The sequence below is a fragment of the Oncorhynchus masou genome, chromosome 29, assembly GCF_036934945.1.
Source record: "Oncorhynchus masou masou isolate Uvic2021 chromosome 29, UVic_Omas_1.1, whole genome shotgun sequence".
Lineage (NCBI taxonomy): Eukaryota > Metazoa > Chordata > Actinopteri > Salmoniformes > Salmonidae > Oncorhynchus > Oncorhynchus masou.
The window spans coordinates 88,918,050-88,938,685 of record NC_088240.1 but is presented as its reverse complement, the minus strand read 5'-3'; the positions used below and the strand labels follow the sequence as shown (position 1 = coordinate 88,938,685).

General features: G+C 40.8%; 1 protein-coding gene across 1 annotated transcript in view; it reads left to right on the top strand.

The window, feature by feature from the left end:
- The window catches only part of LOC135519826 (FH1/FH2 domain-containing protein 3-like), a 40,806-nt gene extending 23,442 nt beyond the window's left edge, over positions 1–17,364 (top strand). The window contains 3 exon segments of the mRNA XM_064945037.1: positions 13,237–13,432; positions 13,991–14,158; positions 16,331–17,364. Of these exon segments, the coding sequence (XP_064801109.1) occupies positions 13,237–13,432; positions 13,991–14,158; positions 16,331–16,413 (447 nt within the window). The 3' untranslated portion in view covers positions 16,414–17,364.
- Positions 17,365–20,636: the final 3,272 nt, after the last annotated feature.

Sequence of the window (20,636 nt, the reverse complement as noted above, 5' to 3'; positions counted from 1 at the left end):
GACAGTATGTTTAGAGGAACCAGCTACAGTAGTAGTTATCAGACTAGGTATTGACAGTATGTTTAGAGGAACCAGCTACAGTAGTAGTTATCAGACTAGGTATTGACAGTATGTTTAGAGGAACCAGCTACAGTAGTAGTTATCAGACTAGGTATTGACAGTATGTTTAGAGGAACCAGCTACAGTAGTAGTTATCAGACTAGGTATTGACAGTATGTTTAGAGGAACCAGCTACAGTAGTAGTTATCAGACTAGGTATTGACAGTATGTTTAGAGGAACCAGCTACAGTAGTAGTTATCAGACTAGGTATTGACAGTATGTTTAGAGGAACCAGCTACAGTAGTAGTTATCAGACTAGGTATTGACAGTATGTTTAGAGGAACCAGCTACAGTAGTAGTTATCAGACTAGGTATTGACAGTATGTTTAGAGGAACCAGCTACAGTAGTAGTTATCAGACTAGGTATTGACAGTATGTTTAGAGGAACCAGCTACAGTAGTAGTTATCAGACTAGGTATTGACAGTATGTTTAGAGGAACCAGCTACAGTAGTAGTTATCAGACTAGGTGTTTGACAGTATGTTTAGAGGAACCAGCTACAGTAGTAGTTATCAGACTAGGTATTGACAGTATGTTTAGAGGAACCAGCTACAGTAGTAGTTATCAGACTAGGTATTGACAGTATGTTTAGAGGAACCAGCTACAGTAGTAGTTATCAGACTAGGTATTGACAGTATGTTTAGAGGAACCAGCTACAGTAGTAGTTATCAGACTAGGTATTGACAGTATGTTTAGAGGAACCAGCTACAGTAGTAGTTATCAGACTAGGTATTGACAGTATGTTTAGAGGAACCAGCTACAGTAGTAGTTATCAGACTAGGTATTGACAGTATGTTTAGAGGAACCAGCTACAGTAGTAGTTATCAGACTAGGTATTGACAGTATGTTTAGAGGAACCAGCTACAGTAGTAGTTATCAGACTAGGTATTGACAGTATGTTTAGAGGAACCAGCTACAGTAGTAGTTATCAGACTAGGTATTGACAGTATGTTTAGAGGACAGTATGTTTAGGGGGAACCAGCTACAGTAGTAGTTATCAGACTAGGTATTGACAGTATGTTTAGAGGAACCAGCTACAGTAGTAGTTATCAGACTAGGTATTGACAGTATGTTTAGAGGAACCAGCTACAGTAGTAGTTATCAGACTAGGTATTGACAGTATGTTTAGAGGAACCAGCTACAGTAGTAGTTATCAGACTAGGTATTGACAGTATGTTTAGAGGAACCAGCTACAGTAGTAGTTATCAGACTAGGTATTGACAGTATGTTTAGAGGAACCAGCTACAGTAGTAGTTATCAGACTAGGTATTGACAGTATGTTTAGAGGAACCAGCTACAGTAGTAGTTATCAGACTAGGTATTGACAGTATGTTTAGAGGAACCAGCTACAGTAGTAGTTATCAGACTAGGTATTGACAGTGTGTTTAGAGGAACCAGCTACAGTAGTAGTTATCAGACTAGGTATTGACAGTATGTTTAGAGGAACCAGCTACAGTAGTAGTTATCAGACTAGGTATTGACAGTACAGTATGTTTAGAGGAACCAGCTACAGTAGTAGTTATCAGACTAGGTATTGACAGTATGTTTAGAGGAACCAGCTACAGTAGTAGTTATCAGACTAGGTATTGACAGTATGTTTAGAGGAACCAGCTACAGTAGTAGTTATCAGACTAGGTATTGACAGTATGTTTAGAGGAACCAGCTACAGTAGTAGTTATCAGACTAGGTATTGACAGTATGTTTAGAGGAACCAGCTACAGTAGTAGTTATCAGACTAGGTATTGACAGTGTGTTTAGAGGAACCAGCTACAGTAGTAGTTATCAGACTAGGTATTGACAGTATGTTTAGAGGAACCAGCTACAGTAGTAGTTATCAGACTAGGTATTGACAGTATGTTTAGAGGAACCAGCTACAGTAGTAGTTATCAGACTAGGTATTGACAGTATGTTTAGAGGAACCAGCTACAGTAGTAGTTATCAGACTAGGTATTGACAGTATGTTTAGAGGAACCAGCTACAGTAGTAGTTATCAGACTAGGTATTGACAGTATGTTTAGAGGAACCAGCTACAGTAGTAGTTATCAGACTAGGTATTGACAGTATGTTTAGAGGAACCAGCTACAGTAGTAGTTATCAGACTAGGTATTGACAGTATGTTTAGAGGAACCAGCTACAGTAGTAGTTATCAGACTAGGTATTGACAGTATGTTTAGAGGAACCAGCTACAGTAGTAGTTATCAGACTAGGTATTGACAGTATGTTTAGAGGAACCAGCTACAGTAGTAGTTATCAGACTACAGTATTGACAGTGACAGTATGTTTAGAGGAACCAGCTACAGTAGTAGTTATCAGACTAGGTATTGACAGTATGTTTAGAGGAACCAGCTACAGTAGTAGTTATCAGACTAGGTATTGACAGTATGTTTAGAGGAACCAGCTACAGTAGTAGTTATCAGACTAGGTATTGACAGTATGTTTAGAGGAACCAGCTACAGTAGTAGTTATCAGACTAGGTATTGACAGTATGTTTATTGACAGTATGTTTAGAGGAACCAGAACTACAGTAGTAGTTATCAGACTAGGTATTGACAGTATGTTTAGAGGAACCAGCTACAGTAGTAGTTATCAGACTAGGTATTGACAGTGTGTTTAGAGGAACCAGCTACAGTAGTAGTTATCAGACTAGGTATTGACAGTATGTTTAGAGGAACCAGCTACAGTAGTAGTTATCAGACTAGGTATTGACAGTATGTTTAGAGGAACCAGCTACAGTAGTAGTTATCAGACTAGGTATTGACAGTATGTTTAGAGGAACCAGCTACAGTAGTAGTTATCAGACTAGGTATTGACAGTATGTTTAGAGGAACCAGCTACAGTAGTAGTTATCAGACTAGGTATGACATATGTTTAACAACCAGCTACAGACATTTCAGACAAGACTTAAGGTTTAGGGTTAGACAGTAGGGGTTTGAGGTTAGGTTAAGGGTTAGAAATAGTAGGGTTTCAGGTTAGGTTGACAGTATGTTTAGAGGAAATTAGGGGTTATCAGGTTAGGTTACAGGTTTAGAGGTTAGAAATAGTAGTTTCAGGTTAGGTTGACAGTATGTTTAGGGTTAGAAATAGGGGTTATCAGGTTAGGTATTGACAGTATGTTTAGAGGAACCAGCTAAGTAGTAGTTTCAGGTTAGGTTGACAGTATGTTTAGAAATAGGGGTTTGAGGTTAGGTATTACAGTATGTTTAGAGGAAATAGTAGGGTTATCAGACTAGGTATTTATGTTTAGAGGAACCAGCTACAGTAGGTTATCAGACTAGGTATTGGTGTTTTGGAACCAGGTTAGTAGGGTTATCAAATAGGGGTTTGACAGGTTAGGTTAATGGTTAGAAATAGGGGTTTGAGGTTAGGTTACAGGGTTTAGAAGGTATAGGGGTTTGAGGTTACAGTTAGGGTTAGAAATAGGGGTTTGAGGTTATGTTTAGAGGGTTAGAAATAGGGGTTTGAGGTTAGGTTAAGTATGGTTAGAAATAGTAGGGTTTGAGGTTAGGTTAAGGTTTAGGGTTAGAGTTATAGGGGTTTGAGTATGTTAGGTTAAGGGTTGGGTTAGAAATAGGGGTTTGAGGTTAGAGTTAAGGGTAGTAGTTAAATAGGGGTTTGAGGTTAGGTTAAGGGTTAGAAATAGGGGTTTGAGTTTAGGTTAATGTTTAGGGTTAGAAATAGGGGTTTGAGGTTAGGTTAAGGTTTAGGGTTAGAAATAGGGGTTTGAGGTTAGGTTTAGGGTTAGAAATAGGGGTTTGAGGTTAGGTTAAGGGTTAGAAATAGGGGTTTGAGGTTAGGTTAAGGGTTAGAAATAGGGGTTTGAGGTTAGGTTAAGGGTTAGAAATAGGGGTTTGAGGTTAGGTTAAGGGTTAGAAATAGGGGTTTGAGGTTAGGTTAAGGGTTAGAAATAGGGGTTTGAGGTTAGGTTAAGGGTTAGAAATAGGGTTTTCAGGTTAGGTTAAGGGTTAGAAATAGGGGTTTGAGGTTAGGTTAAGGGTTAGAAATTGGGGTTTGAGGTTAGGTTAAGGATTAGGGTTAGAAATAGGGGTTTGAGGTTAGGTTAAGGTTTAGGGTTAGAAATAGGGGTTTGAGGTTAGGTTAAGGGTCGGGTTAGAAATAGGGGTTTGAGGTTAGGTTAAGGGTTAGAAATAGGGGTTTGAGGTTAGGTTAAGGGTTAGAAATAGGGGTTTGAGGTTAGGTTAAGGTTTAGGGTTAGAAATAGGGGTTTGAGGTTAGGTTAAGGGTCGGGTTAGAAATAGGGGTTTGAGGTTAGGTTAAGGTTTAGGGTTAGAAATAGGGGTTTGAGGTTAGGTTAAGGGTTAGAAATAGGGGTTTGAGGTTAGGTTAAGGGTTAGAAATAGGGGTTTGAGGTTAGGTTAAGGGTTAGAAATAGGGGTTTGAGGTTAGGTTAAGGGTTAGAAATAGGGGTTTGAGGTTAGGTTAAGGGTTAGAAATAGGGGTTTGAGGTTAGGTTAAGGGTTAGAAATAGGGGTTTGAGGTTAGGTTAAGGGTTAGAAATAGGGGTTTGAGGTTAGGTTAAGGGTCGGGTTAGAAATAGGGGTTTGAGGTTAGGTTAAGGGTTAGAAATAGGGGTTTGAGGTTAGGTTAAGGGTTAGGTTAGAAATAGGGGTTTGAGGTTAGGTTAATTAGGGTTAGAAATAGGGGTTTGAGGTTAGGTTTAGGGTTAGAAATAGGGGTTTGAGGTTAGGTTAAGGGTTCGGGTTAGAAATAGGGGTTTGAGGTTAGGTTAAGGGTTAGGGTTAGAAATAGGGGTTTGAGGTTAGGTTAAGGGTTAGAAATAGGGGTTTGAGGTTAGGTTAAGGTTTAGGGTTAGAAATAGGGGTTTGAGGTTAGGTTAAGGGTTCGGGTTAGAAATAGGGGTTTGAGGTTAGGTTAAGGGTTCGGGTTAGAAATAGGGGTTTGAGGTTAGGTTAAGGTTTAGGGTTAGAAATAGGGGTTTGAGGTTAGGTTAAGGTTTAGTGTTAGAAATAGGGGTTTGAGGTTAGGTTAAGGGTTAGAAATAGGGGTTTGAGGTTAGGTTAAGGGTTAGAAATAGGGGTTTGAGGTTAGGTTAAGGGTTAGGGTTAGAAATAGGGGTTTGAGGTTAGTTTAAGGTTTAGGGTTAGAAATAGGGGTTTGAGGTTAGGTTAAGGGTTTAGGGTTAGAAATAGGGGTTTGAGGTTAGGTTAGGGTTAGGGTTAGAAATAGGGGTTTGAGGTTAGGTTAAGGTTTAGGGTTAGAAATAGGGGTTTGAGGTTAGGTTAAGGTTTAGGGTTAGAAATAGGGGTTTGAGGTTAGGTTAAGGGTTAGAAATAGGGGTTAGAAATAGGGGTTTGAGGTTAGGTTAAGGGTTAGAAATAGGGGTTTGAGGTTAGGTTAAGGGTTAGAAATAGGGGTTTGAGGTTAGGTTAAGGGTTAGAAATAGGGGTTTGAGGTTAGGTTAAGGGTTAGAAATAGGGGTTTGAGGTTAGGTTAAGGGTTAGAAATAGGGGTTTGAGGTTAGGTTAAGGGTTAGGGTTAGAAATAGGGGTTTGAGGTTAGGTTAAGGGTTAGAAATAGGGGTTTGAGGTTAGGTTAAGGTTTAGGGTTAGAAATAGGGGTTTGAGGTTAGGTTAAGGGTTAAGGGTTAGAAATAGGGGTTTGAGGTTAGGTTAAGGTAGAGGGTTAGAAATAGGGGTTTGAGGTTAGGTAAGGTTTAGGGTTAGAAATAGGGGTTTGAGGTTAGGTTAAGGGTTCGGGTTAGAAATAGGGGTTTGAGGTTAGGTTAAGGGTTAGAAATAGGGGTTTGAGGTTAGGTTAAGGGTTAGAAATTGGGGTTTGAGGTTAGGTTAAGGGTTAGCGTTAGAAATAGGGGTTTGAGGTTAGGTTAAGGTTTAGGGTTAGAAATAGGGGTTTGAGGTTAGGTTTAGGGTTAGAAATAGGGGTTTGAGGTTAGGTTAAGGGTTCGGGTTAGAAATAGGGGTTTGAGGTTAGGTTAAGGGTTCGGGTTAGAAATAGGGGTTTGAGGTTAGGTTAAGGGTTAGAAATAGGGGTTTGAGGTTAGGTTAAGGTTTAGGTTTAGAAATAGGGGTTTGAGGTTAGGTTAAGGGTTCGGGTTAGAAATAGGGGTTTGAGGTTAGGTTAAGGGTTCGGGTTAGAAATAGGGGTTTGAGGTTAGGTTAAGGTTTAGGGTTAGAAATAGGGGTTTGAGGTTAGGTTAAGGTTTAGTGTTAGAAATAGGGGTTTGAGGTTAGGTTAAGGGTTAGAAATAGGGGTTTGAGGTTAGGTTAAGGGTTAGAAATAGGGGTTTGAGGTTAGGTTAAGGGTTAGGGTTAGAAATAGGGGTTTGAGGTTAGTTTAAGGTTTAGGGTTAGAAATAGGGGTTTGAGGTTAGGTTAAGGGTTCGGGTTAGAAATAGGGGTTTGAGGTTAGGTTAAGGGTTAGAAATAGGGGTTTGAGGTTAGGTTAAGGTTTAGGGTTAGAAATAGGGGTTTGAGGTTAGGTTAAGGTTTAGGGTTAGAAATAGGGGTTTGAGGTTAGGTTAAGGGTCGGGTTAGAAATAGGGGTTTGAGGTTAGGTTAAGGGTTAGAAATAGGGGTTTGAGGTTAGGTTAAGGGTTAGAAATAGGGGTTTGAGGTTAGGTTAAGGTTTAGGGTTAGAAATAGGGGTTTGAGGTTAGGTTAAGGTTTAGGGTTAGAAATAGGGGTTTGAGGTTAGGTTAAGGTTTAGGGTTAGAAATAGGGGTTTGAGGTTAGGTTAAGGTTTAGGGTTAGAAATAGGGGTTTGAGGTTAGGTTAAGAGTTCGGGTTAGAAATAGGGGTTTGAGGTTAGGTTAAGGGTTAAGGTTAGAAATAGGGGTTTGAGGTTAGGTTAAGGGTTAGAAATAGGGGTTTGAGGTTAGGTTAAGGGTTAGAAATAGGGGTTTGAGGTTAGGTTAAGGGTTAGAAATAGGGGTTTGAGGTTAGGTTAAGGGTTAGAAATAGGGGTTTGAGGTTAGGTTAAGGGTTAGGGTTAGAAATAGGGGTTTGAGGTTAGGTTAAGGGTTAGAAATAGGGGTTTGAGGTTAGGTTAAGGTTTAGGGTTAGAAATAGGGGTTTGAGGTTAGGTTAAGGGTTAGAAATAGGGGTTTGAGGTTAGGTTAAGAGTTCGGGTTAGAAATAGGGGTTTGAGGTTAGGTTAAGGTTTAGGGTTAGAAATAGGGGTTTGAGGTTAGGGTAAGGTTTAGGGTTAGAAATAGGGGTTTGAGGTTAGGTTAAGGGTTCGGGTTAGAAATAGGGGTTTGAGGTTAGGTTAAGAGTTCGGGTTAGAAATAGGGGTTTGAGGTTAGGTTAAGGGTTAGAAATAGGGGTTTGAGGTTAGGTTAAGGGTTCAGGTTAGAAATAGGGGTTTGAGGTTAGGTTAAGGGTTAGAAATAGGGGTTTGAGGTTAGGTTAAGGTTTAGGGATAGGGGTTTGAGGTTAGGTTTAGGGTTAGAAATAGGGGTTTGAGGTTAGGTTAAGGGTTCAGGTTAGAAATAGGGGTTTGAGGTTAGGTTAAGGGTTAGAAATAGGGGTTTGAGGTTAGGTTAAGGTTTAGGGATAGGGGTTTGAGGTTAGGTTAAGGGTTAGAAATAGGGGTTTGAGGTTAGGTTAAGGTTTAGGGATAGGGGTTTGAGGTTAGGTTAAGGGTTAGGGTTAGGGATAGGGGTTTGAGGTTAGGTTAAGGGTTAGAAATAGGGTTTTCAGGTTAGGTTTAGGGTTAGAAATAGGGGTTTGAGGTTAGGTTAAGGGTTAGAAATTGGGGTTTGAGGTTAGGTTAAGGATTAGGGTTAGAAATAGGGGTTTGAGGTTAGGTTAAGGTTTAGGGTTAGAAATAGGGGTTTGAGGTTAGGTTAAGGGTTCGGGTTAGAAATAGGGGTTTGAGGTTAGGTTAAGGGTTAGAAATAGGGGTTTGAGGTTAGGTTAAGGTTTAGGGTTAGAAATAGGGGTTTGAGGTTAGGTTAAGGTTTAGGGTTAGAAATAGGGGTTTGAGGTTAGGTTAAGGGTCGGGTTAGAAATAGGGGTTTGAGGTTAGGTTAAGGTTTAGGGTTAGAAATAGGGGTTTGAGGTTAGGTTAAGGGTTAGAAATAGGGGTTTGAGGTTAGGTTAAGGGTTAGAAATAGGGGTTTGAGGTTAGGTTAAGGGTTAGAAATAGGGGTTTGAGGTTAGGTTAAGGGTTAGAAATAGGGGTTTGAGGTTAGGTTAAGGGTTAGAAATAGGGGTTTGAGGTTAGGTTAAGGTTTAGGGTTAGAAATAGGGGTTTGAGGTTAGGTTAAGGGTTAGAAATAGGGGTTTGAGGTTAGGTTAAGGGTTAGAAATAGGGGTTTGAGGTTAGGTTAAGGGTTAGAAATTGGGGTTTGAGGTTAGGTTAAGGGTTAGGGTTAGAAATAGGGGTTTGAGGTTAGGTTAAGGTTTAGGGTTAGAAATAGGGGTTTGAGGTTAGGTTTAGGGTTAGAAATAGGGGTTTGAGGTTAGGTTAAGGGTTAGGGTTAGAAATAGGGGTTTGAGGTTAGGTTAAGGGTTAGGGTTAGAAATAGGGGTTTGAGGTTAGGTTAAGGGTTAGAAATAGGGGTTTGAGGTTAGGTTAAGGTTTAGGGTTAGAAATAGGGGTTTGAGGTTAGGTTAATAGGGGTTTGAGGGTTAGGGTTAGAAATAGGGGTTTGAGGTTAGGTTAAGGGTTCGGGTTAGAAATAGGGGTTTGAGGTTAGGTTAAGGTTTAGGGTTAGAAATAGGGGTTTGAGGTTAGGTTAAGGTTTAGGGTTAGAAATAGGGGTTTGAGGTTAGGTTAAGGGTTAGAAATAGGGGTTTGAGGTTAGGTTAAGGGTTTGAGGTTAGGGTTAGAAATAGGGGTTTGAGGTTAGGTTAAGGGTTAGGGTTAGAAATAGGGGTTTGAGGTTAGGTTAAGGTTTAGGGTTAGAAATAGGGGTTTGAGGTTAGGTTAAGGGTTAGGGTTAGAAATAGGGGTTTGAGGTTAGGTTAAGGGTTAGAAATAGGGGTTTGAGGTTAGGTTAAGGTTTAGGGTTAGAAATAGGGGTTTGAGGTTAGGTTAAGGTTTAGGGTTAGAAATAGGGGTTTGAGGTTAGGTTAAGGGTCGGGTTAGAAATAGGGGTTTGAGGTTAGGTTAAGGGTTAGAAATAGGGGTTTGAGGTTAGGTTAAGGGTTAGAAATAGGGGTTTGAGGTTAGGTTAAGGGTTAGAAATAGGGGTTTGAGGTTAGGTTAAGGGTTAGAAATAGGGGTTTGAGGTTAGGTTAAGGGTTAGAAATAGGGGTTTGAGGTTAGGTTAAGGGTTAGGGTTAGAAATAGGGGTTTGAGGTTAGGTTAAGGGTTAGAAATAGGGGTTTGAGGTTAGGTTAAGGTTTAGGGTTAGAAATAGGGGTTTGAGGTTAGGTTAAGGTTTAGGGTTAGAAATAGGGGTTTGAGGTTAGGTTAAGAGTTCGGGTTAGAAATAGGGGTTTGAGGTTAGGTTAAGGTTTAGGGTTAGAAATAGGGGTTTGAGGTTAGGGTAAGGTTTAGGGTTAGAAATAGGGGTTTGAGGTTAGGTTAAGGGTTCGGGTTAGAAATAGGGGTTTGAGGTTAGGTTAAGGGTTAGAAATAGGGGTTTGAGGTTAGGTTAAGGGTTAGAAATAGGGGTTTGAGGTTAGGTTAAGGGTTAGCGTTAGAAATAGGGGTTTGAGGTTAGGTTAAGGTTTAGGGTTAGAAATAGGGGTTTGAGGTTAGGTTAGGGTTAGAAATAGGGGTTTGAGGTTAGGTTAAGGGTTTAGGGTTAGAAATAGGGGTTTGAGGTTTGGTTTAGGGTTAGGGTTAGAAATAGGGGTTTGAGGTTAGGTTAAGGGTTAGAAATAGGGGTTTGAGGTTAGGTTAAGGTTTAGGTTTAGAAATAGGGGTTTGAGGTTAGGTTAAGGGTTCGGGTTAGAAATAGGGGTTTGAGGTTAGGTTAAGGGTTAGGGTTAGAAATAGGGGTTTGAGGTTAGGTTAAGGTTTAGGGTTAGAAATAGGGGTTTGAGGTTAGGTTAAGGTTTAGGGTTAGAAATAGGGGTTTGAGGTTAGGTTAAGGTTTAGGGTTAGAAATAGGGGTTTGAGGTTAGGTTAAGGGTTAGAAATATGGGTTTGAGGTTAGGTTAAGGGTTAGGGTTAGAAATAGGGGTTTGAGGTTAGTTTAAGGTTTAGGGTTAGAAATAGGGGTTTGAGGTTAGGTTAAGGGTTCGGGTTAGAAATAGGGGTTTGAGGTTAGGTTAAGGGTTAGAAATAGGGGTTTGAGGTTAGGTTAAGGTTTAGGGTTAGAAATAGGGGTTTGAGGTTAGGTTAAGGTTTAGGGTTAGAAATAGGGGTTTGAGGTTAGGTTAAGGGTTTAGGGTTAGAAATAGGGGTTTGAGGTTAGGTTAAGGGTTAGAAATAGGGGTTTGAGGTTAGGTTAAGGGTTAGAAATAGGGGTTTGAGGTTAGGGTTAGAAATAGGGGTTTGAGGTTAGGTTAAGGTTTAGGGTTAGAAATAGGGGTTTGAGGTTAGGTTAAGGTTTAGGGTTAGAAATAGGGGTTTGAGGTTAGGTTAAGGTTTAGGGTTAGAAATAGGGGTTTGAGGTTAGGTTAAGGTTTAGGGTTAGAAATAGGGGTTTGAGGTTAGGTTAAGGTTAGGGTTAGAAATAGGGGTTTGAGGTTAGGTTAAGGTTTAGGGTTAGAAATAGGGGTTTGAGGTTAGGTTAAGGGTTAGAAATAGGGGTTTGAGGTTAGGTTTAAGGGTTAGAAATAGGGGTTTGAGGTTAGGTTAAGGGTTAGAAATAGGGGTTTGAGGTTAGGTTAAGGGTTAGAAATAGGGGTTTGAGGTTAGGTTAAGGGTTAGGGTTAGAAATAGGGGTTTGAGGTTAGGTTAAGGGTTAGAAATAGGGGTTTGAGGTTAGGTTAAGGTTTAGGGTTAGAAATAGGGGTTTGAGGTTAGGTTAAGGGTTCGGGTTAGAAATAGGGGTTTGAGGTTAGGTTAAAGGGTTAGAAATAGGGGTTTGAGGTTAGGTTAAGGTTTAGGGTTAGAAATAGGGGTTTGAGGTTTAGGTTTAGGGTTAGAAATAGGGGTTTGAGGTTAGGTTAAGGGTTAGGGTTAGAAATAGGGGTTTGAGGTTAGGTTAAGGTTAGGGTTAGAAATAGGGGTTTGAGGTTAGGTTAAGGGTTAGAAATAGGGGTTTGAGGTTAGGTTAAGGGTTAGGGTTAGAAATAGGGGTTTGAGGTTAGGTTAAGGTTTAGGGTTAGAAATAGGGGTTTGAGGTTAGGTTAAGGGTTCGGGTTAGAAATAGGGGTTTGAGGTTAGGTTAAGGGTTAGAAATAGGGGTTTGAGGTTAGGTTAAGGGTTCGGGTTAGAAATAGGGGTTTGAGGTTAGGTTAAGGGTTAGAAATAGGGGTTTGAGGTTAGGTTAAGGTTTAGGGTTAGAAATAGGGGTTTGAGGTTAGGTTAAGGGTTAGAAATAGGGGTTTGAGGTTAGGTTAAGGTTTAGGGATAGGGGTTTGAGGTTAGGTTAAGGGTTAGGGTTAGGGATAGGGGTTTGAGGTTAGGTTAAGGGTTAGAAATAGGGGTTTGAGGTTAGGTTAAGGGTTAGGGTTAGAAATAGGGGTTTGAGGTTAGGTTAAGGGTTAGAAATAGGGGTTTGAGGTTAGGTTAAGGTTTAGGGTTAGAAATAGGGGTTTGAGGTTAGGTTAAGGGTTCGGGTTAGAAATAGGGGTTTGAGGTTAGGTTAAGGTTTAGGGTTAGAAATAGGGGTTTGAGGTTAGGTTAAGGTTTAGGGTTAGAAATAGGGGTTTGAGGTTAGGTTAAGGGTTAGAAATAGGGGTTTGAGGTTAGGTTAAGGTTTAGGGTTAGAAATAGGGGTTTGAGGTTAGGTTAAGGGTTAGAAATAGGGGTTTGAGGTTAGGTTAAGGGTTAGAAATAGGGGTTTGAGGTTAGGTTTAGGGTTAGAAATAGGGGTTTGAGGTTAGGTTAAGGGTTAGAAATAGGGGTTTGAGGTTAGGTTAAGGGTTAGAAATAGGGGTTTGAGGTTAGGTTAAGGTTTAGGGTTAGAAATAGGGGTTTGAGGTTAGGTTAGGTTTAGGGTTAGAAATAGGGGTTTGAGGTTAGGTTAAGGTTTAGGGATAGGGGTTTGAGGTTAGGTTAAGGGTTCGGGTTAGAAATAGGGGTTTGAGGTTAGGTTAAGAGTTCGGGTTAGAAATAGGGGTTTGAGGTTAGGTTAAGGGTTAGGGTTAGAAATAGGGGTTTGAGGTTAGGTTAAGGTTTATGGTTAGGGATAGGATAAAGCTATGGATGTTCTGTTCACTGCAAGTCCACAGACAAGGGAAGCAGGGTAGGCCAAACTCAAACCAGACCTCAGGGGGTCAGAATCCACAGACAAGCACTTCCTGATAGAACCTTATCCTGGGTAGTAGACCTCATGAGAACCAGAGATTCATCTCTTAAAAAACAATGGGGTCCACATGAGAGGCTGAGTCCTAAATGCCACCCTATTCCTTATATAGTATAGTATAGTGTACTTCTTTTGACCAGAGTCCTGGTCTCCATTTGGGATGAAGCCTGACTCTGCTGACCAGGATCAGCTTACACATAAGCTGATCTTGGTTCTATAATGGAACCAAGATGGCGATCACCGTCAACAGGGAAGAAATCAGCAGGTTTCAATACAGATGGTTAGGTTTTACTTAACTGTATATGATGTAAAGGTTCATAAGACGGTCGTCACATAGTGCTGATAAGTTAGGTCTAACTAATGTTAACTTATGACTAATAAGTTATGACAAAGACCTGTGGTGAATGTTTTTTTGACATTGTGTTTTTGTGGGGGGTGGGGTGTGTTGTTGGTTTGTTTGTTTGTTGTTTGTTTGTTACGGATACTAAATAAATATGGCTTCTATTTGTGGGATACAATTTTTAAAAGTGCATGCAGCATGTGACCATTTAAATATAGCTCCCATGCTGTTGGTCAGGAGAATACTGTAAAGAACTGTGATTAACTCAGAATGGATTTGTATGTTGTTGTTTTCTAGATGTTTTCTAATTGAGTGCTCTTAATGGTGCCAGAGCATGATGACTTTTGAAATTGAACCATTTTCATAGATAGATTTAGCAAGTTTCATCTCTAACCTAGCTCTTCTCTCCTCATCCACCCCACAGGGTGGAAAGTTTGGCGGTAGCGCCCCGGGGCCTGTAAGCCAGGAGGGCGTGCTGACGCAGGGTCTGCAGTACGCAGAGGATGCAGCGGAGCATGAGAACATGAAGGCAGTGCTGAAGAGCAGCTTGCAGGGCTGCAGTGACAGTGGAGCGTCCACCGTGCCAGGCCTACGTACACGCACCAGAGCCAGCAGGCCAGGTCAGTCTGACAGACCACCACCTTCACACAACTCCTGTAAAAAAGGGAAACCTCTGGACTTTCAAAAAAAAATTTACAACCCCAGCTCTACTACACCTGAGGCTGATACTGTCTGTCCTTCTCTTCTCTCCTTCTCTCCTTCTCTTCTCTCCTTGACTTCTCTCCTTCTCTTCTCTCCTTCTCTTTCTCTCCTTGTCTTCTCTACTTCTCTTCTTGTTTTCTCTCCTTCTCTTCTCTCCTTGTCTTCTCTCATTCTCGTCTCCCCTTCTCGTCTCTCCTTCTCGACTCTCCTTCTCGTCTCTTCTTCTCTCCTTCTCTTCTCTCCTTGACTTTTCTCCTTCTCTTCTCTCCTTGTCTTCTCTACTTCTCTTCTTGTTTTCTCTCCTTCTCTTCTCTCCTTGTCTTCTCTCCTTCTCTCCTTGTCTTCTCTACTTCTCTTCTTGTTTTCTCTCCTTCTCTTCTCTCCTTGTCTTCTCTCGTTCTCGTCTCTCATTCTCTCCTTCTTTTCTCTCCTTGTCTTCTCTCCTTCTCTCCTTCTCTCCTTGTCTTCTCTCCTAGGCCGTGTGGGTCCTTGGGGCTCATCAGTGATTGAAGACCCACCTAATTGCACAGAGACAGACGCTGCAGATGAGATCATGGAGCGCATCGTCAGGTCAGCCACTCAGGGGCCCAGGACACGGACAGAGCCTCGCGAGAGGAAGAGGTCCAGAGCCAACCGCAAGTCACGTGAGTCAGAGGGCTTTTTTTACAGTAACAAAATATTTGAAGTAAGAGTAGCCTTTGTTTGACATCAGATTTGCAACTTTTCTTTTTACAGTATCCTTACATTAGCTTTGGGTGTGGTGTGGCCAAAGGTTGAACTGCCCCCGACATCTGATAGTGGACTTTCTGTCAGTGTTAATGCACACTATCTTATTTTACACCATCACCTGAGTGATACAGTTCCACAACACAGTGCTACAGTACTACAGTTCTCTCTCGCTCTCTCTGTCTCTCTGTCTCTCTCTCTCTCTCTCTCTCTCTCTCTCTGTCTGTCTCTGTCTCTCTCTGTCTCTCTCTGTCTGTCTCTGTCCCTCTCTGTCTCTCTCTGTCTCTCTCTCTCTCTCTCTCTCTCTCTCTCTGTCTGTCTCTGTCCCTCCCTGTCTCTCTCTGTCTCTCTCTCTCTCTCTCTCTCTCTCTCTCTGTCTCTCTCTCTCTCTCTCTCTCTCTCTCTCTCTCTGTCCTCTCTCTCTCTCTCTCTCTCTCTCTCTCTGACTCTGTCTCTGGCTCTGGCTCTCTCTCTCTCTCTCTCTGTCTCTCTCAATTCAATTCAAGGGCTTTATTGGCATGGGAAACATGTGTTAACGTTGCCAAAGCAAGTGAGGTAGATAATATATGAAGTGAATATATAAAGTGAAATAAACAATAAAAATTAACAGTGAACATCACACATACAGAAGTTTCAAAACAATAAAGACATTACAAATGTCATATTATATATATACAGTGTTTTAACCATGTACAAATGGTAAAGGACACAAGATAAAATAAATAAGCATAGATATGGGTTGTATTTACAATGGTGTGTGTTCTTCTCTCTCTCTCTCTCTCTCTCTCTCTCTCTCTCTCTCTCTCTCTCTCTCTCTCTCTGTCTCTCTGTCTCTGCCTGTCTTTCTCTCTCAATTCAATTCAATTCAAGGGCTTTATTGGCATGAGAAACATGTGTTAACATTGCCAAAGCACGTGAGGTGGATAATATATAATGTGAATATATAAAGTGAAATAAACAATAAAAATTAACAGTGAACATTACACATAGAGAAGTTTCAAAACAATAAAGACATTACAAATGTCATATTATATATAAATACAGTGTTTTAACAATGTACAAATGGTAAAGGACACAAGATAAAATAAATAAGCATAAATATGGGTTGTATTTACTGTGTGTGTACTTCACTGGTTGCCCTTTTCTCGTGGCAACAGGTCACAAATCTTGCTGCTGTGATGGCACACTGTGGAATTTCACCCAGTGGATATGGGAGTTTTTCAAAATTGGATTTGTTTTCGAATTCTTTGTGGATCTGTGTAATCTGAGAGAAATATGTCTCTCTAATATGGTCATACATTGGGCAGGAGGTTAGGAAGTGCAGCTCAGTTTCCACCTCATTTTGTGGGCAGTGAGCACATAGCCTGTCTTCTCTTGAGAGCCATGTCTGCCTACGGCGGCCTTTCTCAATAGCAAGGCTATGCTCACTGAGTCTGTACATAGTCAAAGCTTTCCTTAATTTTGGGTCAGTCACAGTGGTCAGGTATTCTGCCGATGTGTACTCTCTGTGTAGGGCCAAATAGCATTCTAGTTTGCTCTGTTTTTTTGTTAATTCTTTCCAATGTGTCAAGTAATTATCTTTTTGTTTTCTCATGATTTGTTTGGGTCTAATTGTGCTGCTGTCCTGAGGCTCTGTAGGGTGTGTTTGTGTTTGTGAACAGAGCCCCAGGACCAGCTTGCTTAGGGGACTCTTCTCCAGGTTAATCTCTCTCTCTCTCTCTCTCTCTCTCTCTCTCTCAATCTCTCTCTCTCTGTCTCTCTCTCTGTCTCTCTCTCTCTGTCTCTCGCTCTGTCTGTCTGTCTGTCTGTCTGTCTGTCTGTCTGTCTGTCTGTCTCTCTTTCTCTCTTTATCTCTTTCTCTCTCTCTCTCTCTCTCTCTCTCTTTCTCTGTCTCTCTCTCGCTCTCTGTTTCTCGCTCTCTCTCTTTCTCTGTCTCTCTCGCTCTCTGTTTCTCTCTCGCTCTCTCTGTCTCTCTCGCTCTCTGTTTCTCTCTCGCTCTCTCTGTCTCTCTGTTTCTCTCTCTCTCTCTCTCTCGCTCTCTCTGTATCTCTCTGTCTCTCTTTGTCTCCCTGCCCTCTTCCTCTCTACAGTGAGAAGAACACTGAAAAGCGGTCTGACGCCAGAGGAGGCCAATGCCTTGGGGTTGTCCAGTGGTTCAGAGATGGCTGTGTGACAGGAAGAGAAGTAGAGCTGGATCCGGCAGCACAGCACACACAGACACCTGGGAAACCCTCTTACCGCCCGCCCCGCCCTTCACTGACCCCTGACCTCTAACCCCTGCTCATCCAGCCAGCCAGTCAACCGCTGCACCATAGCTTCGCTTGGTCTTTCCCCTGGTTCAGCTTTATGATGACTGTAGCTCACCTTCCTGTCTGTGGTTTGTGCAGGGAGCTGTGACACTGTGTTCCACCTGGTTAAGATGGTAAACAATGTTCAGGAAGAGACCATGAGGAATATGGTCCTCATCCAGAATAATAGATGGTTTTCAGTGGAACAGTGGTATTAGTATAGGGGCAGTTAAAGGGGTTCAGTGATCCAGCTGACTCAGCTCCACACACACACACTCAGGTAAAGTTCAGCATCCAAACCACTACACTATGCTGCTGTGCCGACTTGAGTGTTTCTTAATGGTGTTGTTCCAATCAGTTGTTTCTCCTAACCTTTGAATATGAGGCTGAGGCCTTTGAGGAACAGCTCACATCTCAACTGTAAGTCTTAATCACTTGATGAAGCCCACAGTGACCACATGACTAGTGGTGAATCTCAGTTGTATTTTCTTGATTCCTCGTGTCTTCTATCCTCACCTGTCTACACAAGGCATTGGAGGACTAGAACTGAGGTTCGTCCTCCCTAACCTTTTCCTCAATTGAGATTCACCCTATGACTGAAAGATACAAACTGAGACTTACCTACACAGAAGACATTTAGCCTCAGGACTTCTAAAGGGAGGGGCATGCGAGTGCTTGAATCACTGTGGACTTGTGTCTGAACCAAAAAGGCCTCGGAGTTGAATAGTAAAGAAGTTAGCATTGACGCTAAAGAAGTTAGCATTGATGCTAAATAAGTTAACATTGATGCTAAAGAAGTTAGCATTGATGTTAAAGAAGTTAGCATTGATGTTAAAGACGTTATCATTGATGTTATCTATCCCCACTTATGATGAGCATGTGTGTTGGGCTTGGTGTCATACAGTATTTTTAGTTCGAACAATTTTTGTTTATATAAAAAAAAATGTCTGTGTCCACAGGCTGTTTTGTTCTACTATACTACTGTGGTAGTTTTTGTGGTTTTAAAATACTTTAATGCGTGAGAAAAAGGTGCTCAGAGAAGGAATATTTGCACTGGATGTAGAAGTTGGATGTTTAGAGGAAAGGAAGGGGAAATCCTTGACACACACTGATGTACCAATCAGATATCAGATGAATGAAAGAATCCCCCAGACAGAACCAATAATGAAACAGTAGCACAACTGATTATACACTCTAATTTTAGAGGAAAAGTGAACAGATTCCGTTGACTTTTGCAAACTAAAATGTTTCCAATTTTGCATGTTGTTGATTCAGTTGGATTTTATACAGATGGAACAAACTGGAATTCCAAGAGGACACACCATGATGTGTTAAGAGGGAGGGTATCATTTACTACATACAATTGAATTACTGGTTTCCACTTTTAAAAAACACATATCAGAGTCATCAACTTTGGTGAGAACAGTCTGTGAGCTGACAAGTGTACAGAAGGGACGATGCTACTGGGTCCAGACAGACTGACGTCTGTCAATCACACGTAGTGAATGTTACAGCTTTAACCTATAGGCCTGCCTACAACATACATGTTCCAGCTTTAGCCTAAAGGCCTGCCTAGTACCTACAATTACACACGTGTTGCATGCATGACACCAGTGTTACGCAAAGCTCCTGCTGTTGTTCGCTGCAAAGCCTTCTTCTGTGGTGGAGACATACTTATTGTGGAGTGTTAGAACTGACAGGGAGATATATTTACACTAGTTACATTTACGTACTCTCTCTTTCCTCTCTGTGTCAAAGAGTTAGGCAACGTTTAAGAATTGTTTAAAAAAGTACGAGATTAATAATTGGTTATTATAGAAAAACAATATGAGCTTCAACTGAATGAGTGCCTTTTATAGACAAGTCTATTTATTCAGTAATGTTCAGGGAGATATTTGTTACAGAAAATGTTACTGTGTGTAATGGAAGGACTTCCTCCTTAGGTCAATTCAACAGCTGTGACTTCCTGTTTTCATTCTTTCCTACATTAATACATTTCAGTACTATGTTCCATGGCTTATTGTCTTGGAAACAGTTCTCTTCCATTTGCGCATTGCAGTTTTATTTTGAATCACAACTAAACTAGGGTTACAGCTAATTGTCTAATGACAATATTTCCATTTTAGCAGTTTTGTCACAAAAAATGTTCTATAAAAAGATATTAGTTGTTTCCATTTGCCTTAATGTAGAATTAGGGCATATAGTATATCTGAACGTTCCTACACTGTTGACTTTTATTGAGGTGTAGTGGTTACAGTCAGCTAGATAGCTAGTTTTTTAAAGTGCATAATTCCAGTTTACATTTGGAATTGTGTAGAGAGTTGTATGATGATTCTACACAGTCACAAACATTCACTGTGATGGAAACAGCCATTGTTGACTAAACATGAAAGAATATATGCTTGCAGCAACACAAGCCACAACAAAACAGTCACACACCTACAAGTATATGTCTTTCTCAAGGAGAACTTACAATTTGGTATGAAACTATCCAGCACCTTATACACCATTTGTAGCATGCGTCTTTCATTGAGGAAAACCAGAACATTAACAGTGAGAAAGTATATTCTTTCAGCCTTCTTCTCAGATGGTCATTTTGAGTATTGTAACTCTGAGTACATGTAAAGTAATAATGGGGGAAGAATGCTGTAAGATGATGTAAATGTCACAACGATGTGTTTTATGTCTTTCACATGTTGGTATTTTGTATAGAATAGTGTATTATAGGTTAAACAAAGCAGTGTTATTCTATGGAAATGGTCATTTAAGTGAAAACCAAACCATGAATGGGTTTAAAAAATGTCTACAGATGTGGCGTGTCACGTTATGTTATGGATAAAGGGAGATTCATTTGATTTGAATGCTCAGAGGTTTAGCATTTGTTATGTTTTATTGTTTTTCCTCTGCACATGACTTGAAACACATTAGGATAGACGGAGTGGTCGATGTAACCACCTCGGACTGGATTCAATCTGTATCGCTGAAGTTTAGCGTTTTAGCGTGATTGAAAATGTTCCAGCATTAGCATAGACTGCATTCATGGTAAACACTGCATATGTGGGCTCAATCTGAAATGATCTGTAATGCTTCAGTCCCTAGTACTCCTATGGAACCTACAGCAGCCTTTCATCACATTGCACTCAATAAAACATGGTGTGTGTCCCAGATGGCACCCTATCCCTATAGAGTGCACTACTTCTTCTTCTTTCTTTTTTAACCAGGACCCATAGAGTCCAAAAGTAGTGCACTGTGTAGGGAATAGGGTGCCATTTGGGATGCAAGCCCCATGTTTTCTGTGATTGGCTATATTATCTCATTCTCCCCCACTGCTGTACTGTAAGTCAGTGTGGGACTTGGACAAGCACATCCAGACTCGGTGAGCTTTTCTTGCGTCTTCGCCCCTCTAACAACAACTGTATGTATGAACATCTGGCAATAAAAGATCTCTTAAGAAACATTCAGAGACACGGTGTGAATTCTGTTGTGTGGGGGGGGAAACGTCTGATTCTTTGTTCAATGTGTTCTGGTAATAATCCCAGAGCAACTGTTAGTAGTCTGGAGTATACTGAATTCATGTCCATCATTTTCACTCCTGTCAATGATGTTGCACCTGGAACTCTGTTCCCCTGGTTGCACTGTAGCCTAGAGTTGTCTACACTACATGTGACTAACCTAAAAGTACTTGTTACATTTTGAATGCTTAGCAGGACAGGAAAATGGTTCAATTCACGCACTTAACTAGAACATCCCTGGTCATTCCTACTACTTCTGATCTGGCAGACTCACTAAACACAAATGCTTTGTTTGTAAATGATGTCTGAGTGTTGGAGTGTGCCCCTGGCTCTCCGTAAATTAAAAACAAGACATTTGTGCCGTCTGGTTTGCTTAAATACAAGGAATTTGAAATTATTTATGATTATAACTAAATATATTTTAGTAATTACATTTACTTTTGATACTTAAGTACTTTTAAAACCAAACACTTTTGGACTTTTACTGGGTGAATTTCACTTTTACTTGAGTCATTTTCTATTACGGTATCTTTACTTTTACTCAAGTATGACAATGTGGTACTTTTTCCACCACTGCCAACAGAAGGGGTATGGGA